The sequence below is a fragment of the Arvicanthis niloticus genome, chromosome 11 (assembly GCF_011762505.2).
Source record: "Arvicanthis niloticus isolate mArvNil1 chromosome 11, mArvNil1.pat.X, whole genome shotgun sequence".
In the NCBI taxonomy this organism is placed as follows: Eukaryota; Metazoa; Chordata; class Mammalia; order Rodentia; family Muridae; genus Arvicanthis; species Arvicanthis niloticus.
The window spans coordinates 53,430,389-53,447,327 of record NC_047668.1 but is presented as its reverse complement, the minus strand read 5'-3'; the positions used below and the strand labels follow the sequence as shown (position 1 = coordinate 53,447,327).

The following is a 16,939-nucleotide window of genomic DNA, read 5'->3' as shown; positions in this document are numbered from 1 at the left end:
TGACCCAAAATTTATTCTGCCTTCAAGATGTGCAAAGATAAAGATGGAGCAGAGATTGAATGATCATCCAACTTGAGACCCATCATATAGGAGAAAGTCAACCTCTGACACTATTGATGATACTCTGCTATGCTTGCAGACAGGAGCCTAGCATAACTGTCTTCTGAGAGGCTTCATCCAGCAGCTGATGGAAACCGATGCAGAGACCCACAACCAAACATTAGGCGGAGCTTGAGGAGTCTTGTGGAAGAGCGGGAGGAAGGATTGAGAGAAGCAGAGGAGTCAAGGATGCCACAAGAAGACTTAGAGTCAACTAACCTGAGCCCATGAGGGCTCACAGACACTAAACCACCAACCAAAGAACATGTATGGTCAGGACCTATACATTTGTAGCAGATGTGCAGCTTGCTTTTCATATGGGCTCCCTAACAGCAGGAGTGGGGCTGTCTCTGACTTTGTTGCCTGCCTTTGGATCCCCTTCCCTAGCTAGGCTGCCTTATTTGGCCTCAGTGGAGAGGATGAGCTTAGTCTTGCTGAGACCTGACATTGTCAGGGCAGGTTGGTATTAGAAGGCTTCCCCTTCTTTGAGGAGAAAGAAGGAGATGAAGGGGAGCTGGGCCTGGGAGGAAGGGGGGGGGGCTTTGATCAGGACAGAAAGTGAATAAAACAAAACAAAGCAAACAAATAAGGACAACAGCCACCAAGTTGTGGAGCCCAGTCCCAACAGAAGCATCTACAACGCAACTCCAGTACCAGAGCTGTAATGTAAATAGACCAAGAAGAGCCTGATTTGATTGGAAGATGAGTGTATCCGGGTCTTGAGTTGCAGCTGAGTCTGAGTGGTCTGTAAAGAGGGAAGCTTTCTCTCCTATGAGCTGGAACAGCTCCCATATGCCCTAGGATAACAAAAAAAAAAAAAAGGCTATCTAAACTACCACCATGTAGCTTTGCATCTTAAAGAGTGAAAAGGACAAGAGATCCTTTTGGTTCAGTTTCATTCCTTGACTTTCATTCCCAGAGTTCAGGCTTTTATTCCAGTGGCAGCTGAGAGTAATCCCTTGATTCTGGGGTACAGCCACATCACCTAAAGTAGCCAAGTTGAGCAGTACCTCCTGAGCCAGATTGGTTAAGTTATTCCCATGGCCTGAAGGGACCTGTCAACAGAACTAGTGATTCCAACCCAGAAACAGGGTAATGTGTTTCCAGCCCTGGTCAGCCACTGAATCTGTGTCTCCCAGGACCCAAGAGCCAGTCTAGAGATTGCAAGGTCCTGTGAGAGAGTCGAGGATCTTAGCCAGTGGATACTTGCAGTGGGTACAGGGGTGTCCTCCCTTCTTCCCCTCAGAGCCTATGGTTTCTGTCTGCCACCCAGTATCCTCAGACAGCATGCTGGTGATGCACTTTGACCAACCAAGTAGATCAGAAAACCTCTTTCTATCTAAAAAATGTGGCCAAGCTAAGCCCAGGAGATGGTGAAGTTCTCCTCAAGATGACAGACAGTGCCCTAAACAGGGCTGACATACTCCAGTACCCAGGGATTCCAATGATCAATCCAGGACAGACTCCAGAGATCAAACTTTGTTTGCAGTGGTCTGAGCAGAGAAGATAATGGTGTGCTGGGTATTCTGAGACCCAGAGATGTAGCCACTTTGTTTACCTAACTAAGGAGGTTGTGTGTAGCTCATTTGTAGGGCTTTTTCCTAGCAAGCTCCAGGCCCTGGGTTACCCACAACAAAACAACAGAAACCAAGGGCATCTGCAGAGCAGAATCCACCATGTGTTCACACATTATCTCCTCTGGCATCCTGGTTAGGGGTAGGGATGGACCATTTGTTGAAACAGGGAGGGATGGGGGGGGGGTACATCTGGCCCTAATTAACTCCTCAGAGAGTCCTATTTATATGTTACAGAGTCACCAAGGAAGACCCAGAACAAAGTCAATCACAGTCCTTTTAGATTCCCACCCCCAGTTTCATAAATGACTTATCAGAACTGCTATGCCCATGGACTCCAAACTGGAACAAAGTGCTTGTTAATTAAACTTTGGTTAGGATTTTCTGTTCATGGACCTTGATTTTAACCTATCCAAAGCCTAGTTAGCCTCTGACCTCTTCTTAACAGACTCTTGAGAATAGCCTGGCTTCCAGATAGCATCAAGGAAGCCAACTGTGTGTACCAATGTGGACTGATTAATAAGTTATAATTTAAATAATCTCCCCCACCCCATACCCCTGTAGGTAAACCAAACAAACTCACTGGCTTGGAAAAAAGTTACAACCATAAGATGGAATGCTAACAGGAAAATTTGAAGACAAAGTATGTAGCCCAGGACAGTCTGAAACTTGAGACTGTCACAACTCAGTCTCCAGAATGCTGATTGACATTATAAACGCGAATCACCAAGGCAGCCTACAAGTCTAAGAATGAATGATCCCAGCACTGTAGAGACTAGGGCAGGAGGATTGCTTCAAGTTTGAGGCCAGCATGGGCTACAAAGAAAGACCTGGGTAGTTGTGAGGTTAAAGCAACGACTACAAAAATCAAATGGTGTAGGGCCAGAGGCATAACTCTGTGGTAGAATATTTGCTAATATGCTTAAGGTCCCCAGGACCACAAAAACAAAGAGAAGCAGAATTACACAAGGAAGGAAGAGTGAAACATAGCTCTGCTGGCAGCATGCCTGCCTATACATGCTGCCATGTATAGCTCTAGGTTTCATCTCCAGGGCTGCATAAACTAGGACAGTGCTTCCTTCACAGCAGAGTTGGCCAGGATCAACGTGGGGGTTGGGAAGATGACTCTGTTGGTGAACTGCTTGAGCAGCAAGCATTAGGACCTGCCTTTGGACTGTGAACACAACAATTAAGAACCAAGTGTGTGCCTGTCATCCCAGAGACGGGAGAATCCCTGCGGATTTGCTGGCAATCCAGTCTAGCTGAGCAAGTAATTCTAGGTTCAGTGCGAGATTCTGTCTCAAACCATAAGGTGGAGAACAACAGAAAGAAAGAAATGTGCATCAGAATCACCGGGGAACTTTTGTTTTGTTTTATTTTGTTTTGTTTTTTTTCCGAGATAGGGTTTCTCTGTGTAGCCCTGGCTGTCCTGGAACTCACTCTGTAGACCAGGCTGGCCTCGAACTCAGAAATCTGCCTGCCTCTGCCTCCCAAGCGCTGGGATTAAAGGTGTGTGCCACCACTGCCCAGCCAGGGAACTTTTTAAAATTAACATGTCAGGGCCAGGCAACTGTAGTTTGAAATAGTTCTAATGCAAAACTGTAGTGAAGTTGTTATGGCCCAAAGCCTTTGAGGCCCATGGTAAGAACAGAGTTTGTCATTCCATAAGTATCAGTTGTTGAAGAGTCCAGTTCTTTCCTAGTCTCTCTAATAATTTACTTTGCAGTCTTTGTAAGCTACATTCCCACCTTGGTCCCTTTCTTTTTACAACAAAGGGCTTAAATAAAGTAACTAGCTGAGAATCTATCGGTTATGACATCACTGATTTTGTGACCTTTTATTTACACAAACCAAGCTATCTCCCTCCCCTTTTTTCTTGCTCACAAAACTGGACTTCATCCTGAAATTTTTCTCCAAGAAAAGGAAGAGCTGTTGAAGAGGGACCAGGGCTAGTGTCACACAGGTTTCTGATCATGTTCCCTACTTAATGTACCTCTCTTTCTGATGTAACTGAGCCAGTATGTCCCACCACCAGGAGCCAGTAGCATTTTGGAACTTGAGGCATTGGGACATGTGGCTGAGCTGGAACCTGGTTGCTAGGGACACTGGAAGACTGGAGATTTGGCCATGGCTCTGCTGCCTGGTGGAAACCAAAGCTTGGTACATCACTGTCCCTGAAGACCTTGTACCTATCCCAGAACTGAGTGTCTCAAGCGGCAGCCATCCCAGAAGTTTGGACTATCATCTTTCAGACGTTTCTTCTTGTAGATGAGAAAGCCCGATGCTCACTTTACACAGCATGGCTCATTCCCTAGTAAGCCAACCCCTCCAAACCCCAGCAGTCCTCTAGGACACCCAAAACCTATTACCCTACACTGCTGTATCACTAACAATTTCAGGCCATTAAATCATGCTATATGGATTGCTATGGGAGTTGAGAACTAAGATTAGCAGATAGAAGGTCTGTGCACATCTTAACACAAAACCCAGGAGCAATCTGCACTTCAAATCATGCAGACTTCTCTTTGGGGCCCATGGCAATAAAAAAGGAAGAGTAGGAGTGTATTTCAGTGGTAGAACATTTTCCTAGCGTCCTCAGGGGCCCCGACTTTGTCAACAATGAAAAAGAAAAGGATTTCTTGGGTGTTATTTCATATTTTGAATAGAGATAATGGATGTGGCTACAATATTTTTGTAACTAAAGTCCATTTCCCACTTGATCAGAGACAATAAGGGACACACACACATCCAAAAAAGAAAGAAAGAAAGAAAGAAAGAAAGAAAGAGAGAGAGAGAGAGAGAGAGAGAGAGAGAGAGAGAAATGGAGAACTGTTGATGTGTCCCTTCAAAATGCAAGCTATTTAGCATTTGGTCCAAGTGGCAGCTGATGTACATAGGCTATTTCTATAGATGGATAGAAGAGAAAGTTTCCATAGTTTCTGTACTTTCCATTGCAGGCCATGTTCAGGCTGCAGGCTCTGTGCTGATCCACGGAGGATCAAGTAGAGTGGGCACAGCTGTCATCCAGCTGGCTTGGAGTGCTGGTACTATTCCTCTGGTTAGAGCTGGCTTCCAGCATAAGTTTCAAATGGCAGGAAAGCTCATGGCTGCAGCTGGATTCAGTCATAGAGAAGATTTTTCTGAAGCAGCTCTAAGATTCACTAAAGGTGCGGCACTCCTGCAGCTCAGCAGGCATCCGAAGATGATGCAGCACAGACTAATCTAGGGATGGTCAAAGGAGGGCTGGGGTGGGAACCCAGAAGTCAGGGAAGCAGGTGTGTGTGTGTGTGTGTGTGTGTGTGTGTGTGTGTGTGTGTGTGTGTGTGTGTTTTCTTGAAGACAGGGTCTTCTGTATCCATGCTGGTCCCAAACTCACTATAACGAAGAGTGACCTAGAGCTTCTGGGTCTCTCATCTCCTGTGTGCTGTGATTACAAATGTAAACCACCTTGCCTGGATTATATGACTCTGGGGATCACAGCTGTCTTAGGGTTTTACTGCTATGAACAGACACCATAACCAAGGCACCTCTTATAAGGACAACATTTAATTAGGGCTGGCTTACAGGTTCAGAGGTTCAGTCCATTAACATCAAGGCAGGAACATGGCAGCAACCAGGCAGGCGTAGTGAAGGTGGAGCTGAGAGTTCTACATCTTCATCTGAAGGCTGCTCGTGAAAAATTGACTTCTAGACCCCTAGGATGAAGGTCTTAAGCCCACACCCACAGTGACACACCTACTACTACAAGGCCACACCTTCTAATTGTGCCACTCCCTGGGCCAAGCATATACAAACCATCACAAAAGCCAAGGCTTCATGCATAGTAGGCACTCTACCAACTGAGCTACATCTTAGCTCAAATCTGTCTTTTTTTTTTATTCATCTTTTTCCATTTTCCTTATGAGTAGAAGAGGAGAGGTGAGAACAAAGTTAGTAAGCTGTGACGCCGGCAACCCCTGCAGACCTGTAGCAGCATCTGCTACTTTGTGGGTTCTCTTTTTCAACCCTTTTCTTCACCCTTTCAACCCCCAAACACTAGATAGGAGAGAAACAAGGATAGAGAGGAAAGAGGGCAAGGCCATCATTACACTACTTACTGCTGGTTAGTTCCCGTTGAGTTCCTTGGGGCAAGTTTGATCCTCCCAGTCAGGATATCTAATTTCTTCTTGTTGTTGTTTCTTCTTTGGGCACACTACTTAACCAACCATGACCAACCAACAACTCACCCGACTCTTGGGGCCCTTGCATTTATATATTCTTCTGAAGAGTCCCCAGAATTCCAAACGTCACACAATCTCAGAAACTGTGTGCAGCTGACAAAATCACACCCCTGCTGGAGCACAAGGCAAATCATAGTCAGCTGCTGTGGACAATCTAAATCAACCCACTGATCTCTCTGCTTTGGAGGATGCCAGAGTTGATCCTATTGGGAGGTGGATCTTATTGGGAGAAGAGTGTCAACTGCCTGGCTCTTGATGGTCGCTGGGTTCTCTGTGGTTTAATAAGAGCAGATGTTGTTCGGTTTTAGTGGGCCCTGTTTTTAAAACTACTTTTTAAACGAGGAAGTCCGATCACTAGTTTGCTGCGATCTAGGGATAATAAAGTGAGTGGTGAGTGAAAGAAACTATGACTGTCACCCAGAAGACTGCCTTTGTACAAACCCAGTAATAGCTCACTTTAGGGAGCCTGTAAAGAAATCTGCCACCTTGTGTATGGATGGTATACTTCATAAATTATGTATATATATACACATATACATTCTTTCTATCAGGATGAACAAAAACATCAGCCATAGTATTAAGTCTTTGTTTTTTTCGAGACAGGGTTTCTCTGTGTAGCCCTGGCCGTCCTGGAGCTCACTCTGTAGACCAGGCTGGCCTCAAACTCAGAAATCCACCTGCCTCTGCCTCCCAAGGACTGGGATTAAAGGCGTGCTCACCACTGCCCGGCTATATTAGGTCTTCACATAGGTCCAAGGGTTTGTTTTCAGGCTAGACCTCTTCTCAGTGTACTAAGAAAGCCTATTAGGTAAGTAAGCTTGAACCTTCAATAGATTTATGTTCCTACAATCCTCTGCAGCATTATAGAAGGCGCCAGCTTTGGGAACGTATTCCATCAGTTTCGCACCTAATGAGGAAGATAAGGCTTCAGCATTCCTTTTGTATTAAGCTCTGTAAGTCTGTCAGTTATACTAGTATTTTATTACAGCCACAATCTTACCTGATACAGAATGAGGCTGCACACTTGTAAGCATGCTCTTTCATGATGGGAAATAAAAGGGTGTGTTGTTTCAGATATTTGGAGAACATTAAGTCTAGGCAGGATGGGGAATAGCAGGGTTAAGGCCTTTCTTCAGGTTGATATTCTTTTCCTTAGTACAAACAAACACTGGTGAAATTTTTCACGGAGCAAATTCTGCCCTTCTCTATGGACAGTTCTGCTACCGGTTCTGGACAGAGTCTACCCAGCAACTTGGTATTCAAGTGGCTAATATGTAGAGGCCAACAGGAACGTGGGAAAAATCGTCTTGGAGCTGCCCTAGTGAAGGAGGACCTCAGAGCAAACTTGGGAGTGGGCTCTCTTCCCAAGTCCGCTCCTGTAAAGCTGGTCTAATGGGGGGAAAAAGGTGTATGTGACGGGCGGTGTGCTGTCTGCGTGAACAGGGGCCGCGGGAGCCGGGTGAGGGAGTTCGATCGTCAGGTAAAGCGTGACCTGAGGCCCAGGCTCCGGGATCGGCCTTCCTAGTAAAGTCCAGACTGGGAACCCTGTTGGAAGCACCGGGCAGCCAAGCGCGCCTACCGCGACCTAAGCTTTATCGGGGCCTCTAGGCTAGCGATCTCTCATGGACCCCGCCCACCTCGGTCCTCAAGCCACACCCCCTCAAGCGGAACACGTCCCTTCAGTCGCATTCGCCCCGCCCCTTCCGGTCCGGTATCCGGAAGCGGCCGGGAGCTCGCTTTTTCGCCTTCCGGCCTGAGAATGCGTTTTCTGTAGTTTGTCTTGGAGCATCTTTTCTAGGAAGTAAACACGTCCTAGTTTGAGACGCGGACCTTCCGGTAGTGCTGTAACAGCTTCCGGCGCTACCTAGCTGTAAATACTCTGTATGTGACGCCGTGTCGCCCACGAAGACGATCAAGGTTTAGAAATATTCAGAGGGATCTTACGGTAATCTATATCAGCCCGCCAAGATGGCGATGCAAGCGGCTAAGAGGGCGAATGTGAGTACCCTGCTTTCTGCGCGATAGGGAAGCGATGTCGCTGCTTGACTGTCACAGCGTGTGTGGGAAGCGTTTTTTGTCCCTCGGTCCACTGGTGGGGAAGCTCATTATCTGTTCAGTCAGAGAAGATTCTGTCCTGGCCTCAATCCTCAGGGGTGTGTTCCGTGAGCGACTTTTCGCCCCACCCCTATTGAGAGCCCCCTGGTATCAGTGACCATGTAAGGCCTACAGACTCTGCTGCTTGACCTACAGATAAGACCAGGCGTTAGGATCTTCCGAGTCCAAAAAGTCGATAACATAGACGTACCGAGTAACTTTTTGGTTCATTGCCAGCTGGAGCCTGAGATTTTTCTCGAATGTAGAATTTTGGGAATCTTGTTAATATATGTTGACCCGACCTGCGGGCCCTAGGTTATTCGTGAGGGACGAGGAGGATTGCAACCTGGAAGAACGGGCGAGAGAGAGAATGGACTCAAGGAAGCAAATGCTTGTCAAGAGTCATATATTTGGGCACCAAGTGCTTATTTATAATACATTTTTCAAAGGGAGGGGTAAGAGGGATCCAGGTGATGGGAAAGTACAGAATCTTCTCGGCCTGTGCCCTGAAACAATGGCGGTCCTACTGCCTACTTCAAAAGATACGGTACACTGCTTTACATCTAAAAATCTATTTGTAACTATCAAGCAGAACCTTGTGGTTGCTAGGGAGATGAAGCTGCAGGAGACATTGTGCAGGTGGGGAGAAGTAGGGGGTGAGGGTAAGAGGCAAGGGTCCTGGCTTCTGACAATATGTAAGCAACTGCTGTGTCTCTTGTCTTACAAACGGGAAGCAATTCATCAGTTGTATTTATTCAACACCTACTGTGTGCCACATGCCGGTGTTAGGTGTTGGGACACAGCAGTGAATTAAACGAACAGTCGGGCTTATGTTCTACTCTTGTCAGTGAGCAGAGTGTTATCAAAATCTTTAAGAAAAAAAAAATATTCTTTCAAGCAAGTAGGAAATGGTTAAAACTTAGAATCACACCAAAACAAAGACACATAATTGACCATTGTATATTCTGATGAAGGTTTTGGGCAACTGTGATTATGTGAATCATTTCAGTGAATGAAAACTTGGTTCCTGTAGAATGAAAAGATGGTTGGGGATTAAGACAAAACCGTCGAAGCCGGGCGGTAGTGGAGCACGCCTTTAATCCCAGCACTTGGGAGGCAGAGGCAGGTGGATTTCTGAATTGGAGTCCAGCCTGGTCTACAGAGTGAGTTCCAGGACAGCCAGGGCTACACAGAGAAACCCTGTCTCAAAAACCAAAAAATAAACAACAACAACAAAAAGACAAAACCGTCGAGTTGATCCTATGATTTTTCTTATTAATAGAGAAATTGAATTGTTCTAAAGATACCTAAAGTGCTTTTTATATACCAACTAGAGTGAGCCAATAGAATGGGAGAGACCTGATAAAAACAATTTGTTAAATCTCGGGTGGAATGTGGGTCAGTGGTAGAGTGCTTGCCTATCGTGCATGAGTCCGTGGATTTGGTTCCCAGCACCTCAAACCATGACAGGAACCAAAAATAATTAAAGAAGGGAGTGGTTTGTATACCAAGAGAAGAAAAATGGATGGTCATGGATGGATAAAGTTTAGCAACAGGAATATATAGTTATCATTTGGTCATACCTGTTTTCTTCAAGAAGTGTGGAGCCAGGGTCATCTCCTGTATTGGCCTTTTCAAATTTTACAGGAAACAATGGTGGTGAAGTTTTAGGAGAGAAGAGAGAGACTTATACAGTGTTTTGCACAGTGAGAAAGTGGATTTACTGGAGAAATACATTGTGTGCAGTTGTTGAAACTTTTGTAGTTTGTTTAATCATTATCTCCACTACTCATTTGAAGGTAGAAAAGAAGCTCTTTTAAATCTATGTTTATTATTGTCTGTGTGTGTACACGTGCTACAAAGCACATGTAGAGGGTAGAGGACAGTTTGGGAGTCAGTGCTCCACCACGTGGAATCGAGGAATTAACAGGTCATCAGGTTTGCTGTCGAGTGCCTTTCACATGCCGAGCCAGCTCACCAGCCTGAGAGTAAATATTTCACTCATATAATACTTAGCTTCACGCCAAAAGTCGTGTCAGTTTAATAAGTAATTATTGACATTTATTGTGTGGTATATAATTGACTGTAGTAGCAACGAGTGAGCTGTGAGTCAGCGTGTAGAGTAAGAAGGGTCTAAGTGAGGAATAGACAACAGGCCAAGACTAGCAACAAACTGTGGGACAATATTAATGTCAAAGATAGGAGGAAATACAGCCGTGAGTAGGAACACAGCCAGGCGCCCTAGAAGGCTGACAAGGGGACACTGGAGTGAAAAGATGTCAGTAAAGGCACTTTCGGCAGAGTGCTGCAGTGAGTAGCTCAGGTCTGGATGTCCTATAACAACACGAGTCAGTCGTACAGAAAGATCTGGGAAGTGCAGGGAAGGTAGACACCTTGTCTTTCTTTCACGATATCTCTTAATACCTAACCCACTGGGTACATTTAAAAGGCACTTAGTAACTGTTTGGTGAGTAAGTGGAGTCCTATCCTTTGTTTTGTGTGGATTGGGAGGACCAGATTAGCTGCTCAGCTGAGGACTAGAAGCCGGTGGGAAGGGAAAGCCTGTAAGAATAAGAGAAGTCACTGACACAGGTTCATAAGACATAAGAAGGCTTATGAGTAGGATTTTACTGTTTTTCCCAGGAGACATTAAAGACATGTAAGTGAAGTGGGAAATACTTCTTGTTAAATTAGAGTGACCAAAAACCGGGGTTTTCTTTCCTCCTGATAGACTTCTCTCTGCTGTTTTTCTGAGTAGCATCCGGCGGTAGTTCTTACTCTTGGCTTCTTTGGCATCACTGGGGTCTTTATCATGGCCACACTGCTGTCCTTCAGTATAATGATATTTATTTCTCATTTTAGATTCGCCTCCCACCTGAAGTAAATCGGATTTTGTATATAAGGAATTTGCCATACAAAATCACAGCAGAAGAAATGTATGATATATTTGGGAAATATGGACCTATTCGTCAAATCAGAGTGTAAGTCTTTCTGACACTTAAAATGTTACTTAAAGGATATAGTTGCCTAATCTATAATTTCAGAATTGTAGCTGGCAGCAGGATTGCACTGTATGGTATGTAATGATGTGACTACAAGACCCTTGAGGAGAAGCTCCTCTCTAGTATCATGTAATAGTAATAAAATCTTCTAATCCTGAATTAAACTATACAGTACCTGAACTCTTATGGGTACCCCTGGAAGGATTTTTAAAGCTTTTATTTCTAGGGACAATGTTTCTCTTTAGGAAGGCACCATTGGGAAGGTCCTGTTGGTTTGACCCCAGGGCCCTGTACATGCTAGGCAGGTACTGACCTCTGAGCTAAAACCCCAACCCCACTATATTTTTAGAAGTTTTCTAAAGTAAGTATGTTGGGGCACGCCTTTCATCTCAGTTTTTGCAATGGAGGCAAGAGTTGAAGGTGATTCTAGTCTCTACAATGATTTTGAGGTCAGCCTGGATTTCTTAAGACCACAGCTCAAATCAAGCCAAAGATTTTCTTTTTATAACGTCAGAGCCCCTTCCTAGCTTTTGGGACTATGAGAGCCTAAGGCCTTTGCTTTCAAATGACCTATCTCTCCTGGGAGTAATCTGCTTCCTGGGAAGATAGCATCATTTGCAATGCATTCCTGTTAGTAGCCAAATGAGGATGAAACAAAAATATCACAGAACAGGTGCTCTCTTTAGAAGGTCTCAGTTCTCTAAGCAGCTGCTTAGGGCTTTGTACTCCCTACAGAATACATTTTGTCCATATTTTGAGGGATGTAAGAACTCCAGGTCCTTCAAAGAACAAAGAATAATATGTAGATAGCTTCTGATTTGGGAGCCAGGGAACAGTGGTTTGCCATTAATGCCTGTAACTAGTCATGTGACAAGCAGCCAGTTAGGTGAAACTGAGCAGAATGTTTGATCTATCTGGGCTATGAGATACTTAGCTTAGATCAAATTGCACAGTCTGTACATTTATCACCACTCTCCATAAAGCCACTGAACCTTCTCTGTCCATCCCTTAGTTACCATAACTTAGTTATGGCTTAGTAGTTAATACATGGTCATGCCACTGCCCATGAACTCACCTGTCTTTCTGGGCAGAGGTGTTGATAGCACTGCTGCGTGATCCATAGTAACCACTCAAATACATAAGCAAATGAATAGGGAGACACAGCTTATTAGTTGAGCTCAATCCTCAATACTGTAAAAAGAAAATAAATGAATAAAATAGTAGCATGCCTGTGGTTAAGTGAAGGCATTATAAAGCTTACAGCACTCACTTGAGAGATGTTGAAGTTAGAGAATGATACCAAAACCACCGTAAGAACTAGGCACGGTAGAACACACCTGTGATCAGAGCCACATTGGAGACAGAGGCAGAAAGACTGCAAGTTTGAGGCCAGTCTGGGCAGTATAGTGTGCTGGAAAACACAGCAGGGTTACAGCCGTGTCGTAGAGTGCAGCCAAAGCACAAGCGAAGCCGCAGCAGCTCGGACCTCGGCTTCCAAGCTTGTCTCGGGCGCTCAGCCGCTCTGACCTGGCTCCTCCTGAGCCTGTTTTCAGCTTCAGGGAGATTTTTCAGAGAGGTTCTCCTGAGCCCCAGGTAAAGTAGTTCTCCTTTCCTCATGTGGCTCCGTATGACCTGGGATTCATGCTTTTATGTAATGTCTTTCTCTTGCTTGAAGGAAGGAGGGGTGATGCTCACCTTTCACTGTTAGCTTGCTGCCCATCCTAGGAGAATGCAGTGATTGTTGAATAAAGTCATACAATTTTGAGGCACAAGAACCTGGATCTTAACTGCAGAATGAGAAACAGCGGATCTTAAATTCCCTCCCTGTGATCAACTCTGTGGCTTACTAGGAGCCGAGCACTGTAAGCACTTTTTTTTCCCAGAGAGGGTTTCTCTGTATCCTTAGCTGTCCTGGAACTCACTGTGTAGACCAGGTTGGCCTTAAACTCAGAAGTTTAAACTCCTGAGTGCTAGGATTAAAGATGTGGGCCTCCCCCACCCAGCTAGTACTGACTTTCTAGAATGGAACTTGGTAAAACCTCACCCTGCTTTTTCACACACCAGGATAACTGATCACTCCTCTACCTGACATGTAGTAGACACGTGATACTTTGTATTGTTTTACAGCCTTTTAATATTGTTACCTTTCCTATTAAAATCACTTATAGGGGTTGGAAAGATGACTCTGGTTAAGAGTGCTTCCTGCTCTTCAGAGGGCCCAAGTTCTGTTCTCTACACCCACATGGGGTGGCTCACAGCTGCCTGTAACTCTGATTCCAGTTGGATCCTACATCACACCTCCCAAGGGGACCTGCTCGACATGTAAACATTCTGCACATAACATGCACATATTTTGTTTGTTTGTTTGTTTGTTTGTTTGAGAGGGTTTCTCTATGTAGAGGTGGCTGTCCTAGAACTCTGTGTAGATCAGGCTAGCCTTGAACTCAGAGATCTGCCTTTGTCTGCCTCCTACGTGCTGGGATTAAAGGTATAAGACACTACGGCCTGATCCACATAGATCTTTTTAAAAACACATATAATATAGGACAGATGACGCTGAGCTCAGTGCGTGTGTGAAGTAGCCAAGGCTAGTAAGGTTGAGTTGGGGTGAGCTTCTTAATCCCTGTTACCACCAGTCAGGGACTGTCACTGAGCTCAGTGCTCAGCACATGGCACAACCCAAATAAGTGCTTGAACATTCAGAGTATGGTGCAGACTTTAAGGTGTGAGGTTGATAATGAGAGCTGGGACCCCTGAAATGGAGAATGTATAAAATCAGGTTAAGGGCTGGATATAGATAGATAGATAGATAGATAGATAGATAGATAGATAGATCGGCAGTAGAGCACTTGCCTAGTACGTGAAAGAACTCCAGTTTAATCCCTAGAAATTAAAAAAAAAAAAAAAAAAGAATGTCGTTAGACTTTGTCCCTATTGTAGTTCTTAAGAAGAAATGGGAATAAATAGGAGAAAAGGACTTCATAGAGGATGAATGTGTGACTGAATTAACAGGAGGAAGGGTGGGCTGGTGAGCTGTCTCAAGCACTTAAAGGCTCCTGCTGGGAACACAAAGTGGCAAGACAGAAGTGATTCAAGAAGTTCTCTGACCTCCACACCCATGCTGTGGCACGTGTTGCACCCAGTGCACATGCACACGATGGTGATGATGGTGATACTGTTTTTAAATGGGAGAAAGTAGATCTTTAGTTTTCAAATGAATGTTAGCAAGTGCTGTATGCTGCAAGGCACTATGGTGATAAAACATAGTACACTTTTGAGCTGGGTTGGGTGGTCTGTGCCTGTAATTTCAGCACTTGGGAGGCTAACATGGGTAGAATGAGTTTGCAGCCAACCTAGGCTGCATATGGATGGAGATCTTGTCTGGAAGAAAAGAAAAGAAAAGAAAAAAAAACCTTAACCTTTGCCGTAAAGGAATGCAAATGTCTCTGCCCATCTTGGACAGTTCTCAACTTGCATACCTGATGCAATCCTGAAAATGATTAAGCTGTTAATAGTTGCTAGAACTGCCGGGCGGTGGTGACGCACGCCTTTAATCCCAGCACTTGGGAGGCAGAGGCAGGTGGATTTCTGAGATCGAGGCCAGCCTGGTCTACAGAGTGAGTTCCAGGACAGCCAGGACTACACAGAGAAACCCTGTCTCGAAAAACAAACAAACAAACAAACAAACAAACAAAAAATAGTTGCTAGAACTATACCAAGAGAATAAAACAGAAAAATCCATCTTTGAATGGGCTGTAGTAATGCCCTGGAGACGGAGGCAGGAAGATTACAAGCTCAAGGCAAGGGCAGTGTCGACCACATAGGGAGTACTGTCTGAAACAGACATCTCCTGTCAGATCCTGGCAACTTAATAAAGGAAGTTCATCAGCACTGGACTCCATGGCCACACCCACCACCTCTATCTGTTCTTTCCCTGCCTCTTAGCAGGGTCTAGATTGGAGAGTAGGGACAGGAGTTACACTTTTGTTTTGTTTTGAGACAGGGTCTCAGTGTATTTCCACAGCAAATGATGCTGACTCCCTATCCCTTGGGGGGAGGGGGGGTGCTGTTTGAGACAGGGTCTCTGCATAGCTCACTATGTAGACTAGACTGGCTTTGAACTCAGAGATCCACCTGCCTCTGTCTCCCAAGTGCTACCATGCCCAGAGATTCGATTGTTTGTTTGTTTTTAAGACAGAGTTTCTTTGTGTAATAGTCCTGGAACTCACTCTGTAGACCAGGCTGGCTTTGAACTCATAGAGATCCCCTTGCCTCTGCTTCCCGAGCGACAGGTTTAAAGGTGTATGCCACTACCTCCCAGCTCCAAAGGTTCAATTTTGAAGGTAGACTTTAACATGTTTTTACTTGTCCTTCTGGGCCAGAATAGTGTTTTGCTACAGGAAAATCTGGCAGATGCTTCACCTACTGTGTGTCTGCCACCTGTCCTCTGCCTATGCAAGGGACTTTGGCAGGTGAAGAGTCAGCCCACACTCCCAAACCTCATCCCATGGCTGCACAAGGGCTCTATTTTCTATTCCAGACCATTGGAAAGTGGGCTCTCTGATAGCACATTCACCGTGGCCACCTGCTGCCTGCAGGTCAGGGCTCCTGTGGCTTCTCTCACTTCCCCAGCTCTCCGAGGAAGCTTGTAGGGTTAAGAGAAGGTGAGGCAAGTAGTAGTGACCCCAGGACTAGCCTGCAACTGGGTAAAGGCCCCCTCCTGCCAGCATTTTGCCTAGTTCACAGGTAACTCTGCCTGCTGGTGTACTTCTGCCCTTTCAGCAGAAGCTGTTTCCCCAGCCAAGGGCTGTATAGTGAGTAGAGAGCTTTGGTTAGCCATTGCTGGCTAGCAGGCCATCAGTCCTAGGTCCTGTCCCTACTTCAAGCCTGAGGAGTTGCTCTGAGCATGAGAATCAGGGAAGACAAGAAACATGAGCACAGTGTGTGCTGGTTTCACGCAGCTTTGGTTGTGCTCATGTGGATGCAGCTCTGCTCTTAGTCTTGAGATATTCCACTGCGGAACACATCAGCTTAAAAGTACACGCTCGGTTAGCATACCTGTTCATAGTGCTTCTTCTCTCGGCTGCTTTTCAGGTTGATTTCAACTTACTTAAACTTGTGTTTATTGTCTCCAGACCATTCTTACAGGGCTGGGAGTAGAACCCAGCAGTAGAGAGAGCACTTGGAATGGAGGGCTTGGATATGTCGTTTGTATTTTTAAGAATTCAGTGCCAAAATAAACAATACCCAGTTCCAGGTTCAGAAAGACTGGAAATTGTTGGTGCTTGGGTAACTGTCTCCTAACTGTTGTGCAGAGGGAATACACCTGAAACCAGAGGAACAGCATATGTGGTCTATGAAGACATCTTTGATGCTAAGAATGCCTGCGACCATCTATCGGGATTCAACGTTTGTAACAGATACCTTGTGGTTTTGTACTACAATGCTAACCGGGTGAGTGTAGCCACTCAACAGAGAGGCTGGCGCTGGGTGTGGGGGTTTCCTCTAGGCTAGTGCTGCAGTTAACTGTGGTGCTTGTCACACTTGTAGGCATTCCAGAAGATGGACACCAAGAAGAAGGAGGAGCAGCTGAAGCTTCTCAAGGAAAAGTATGGCATCAACACAGATCCTCCCAAATGAACAGCAGCCATGCGTGGTCCCGGTTACCCTTCTCTTTTTAATTGATACTGAACATTGTGATTTCTTATTTGTGACCTAGAATGACTTGTTTGGAAGTTTTCTAGCATTTGCATATATTATATTAATAAACTTGTAGCTTTTGTAAAATATGTCAGTGTTTTGTTTTAAACTTCTCACTTCTGTTTAATACCAGTAAAAAACAAATCAGGAGACCCACAAGCAGGGTTGTAAGTTGTAAATGAGCCTAGGGACTGAGGTCCTTGAGAACATTAACTTTTCTTTTCTTTTCTTTTTTTTTTTTTTTTTCAAG

The 16,939-nt window shown here is 45.0% G+C and overlaps 2 protein-coding genes across 2 annotated transcripts; both read left to right on the top strand.

Annotated features, from left to right (window-relative positions):
• The first annotated feature begins 1,386 nt into the window (after positions 1 to 1,386).
• On the top strand, positions 1,387 to 7,714 carry Tp53i3 (tumor protein p53 inducible protein 3). Its single transcript, XM_034513934.3, is given in 10 exon segments — positions 1,387 to 1,434; positions 1,436 to 1,527; positions 1,744 to 1,752; positions 3,689 to 3,827; positions 3,829 to 3,872; positions 3,874 to 3,926; positions 4,616 to 4,840; positions 7,050 to 7,104; positions 7,106 to 7,271; positions 7,502 to 7,714. Coding segments are annotated over 10 exon segments (1,044 nt in total).
• Positions 7,623 to 16,778, top strand: Sf3b6 (splicing factor 3b subunit 6). The gene is made up of 4 exons (XM_034514340.2): positions 7,623 to 7,891; positions 10,850 to 10,968; positions 16,305 to 16,443; positions 16,540 to 16,778. Exons 1-4 carry the CDS (start codon positions 7,862 to 7,864, stop codon positions 16,627 to 16,629), a joined length of 378 nt encoding a protein of 125 aa, XP_034370231.1. The 5' UTR covers positions 7,623 to 7,861; the 3' UTR covers positions 16,630 to 16,778.
• Positions 16,779 to 16,939: the final 161 nt, after the last annotated feature.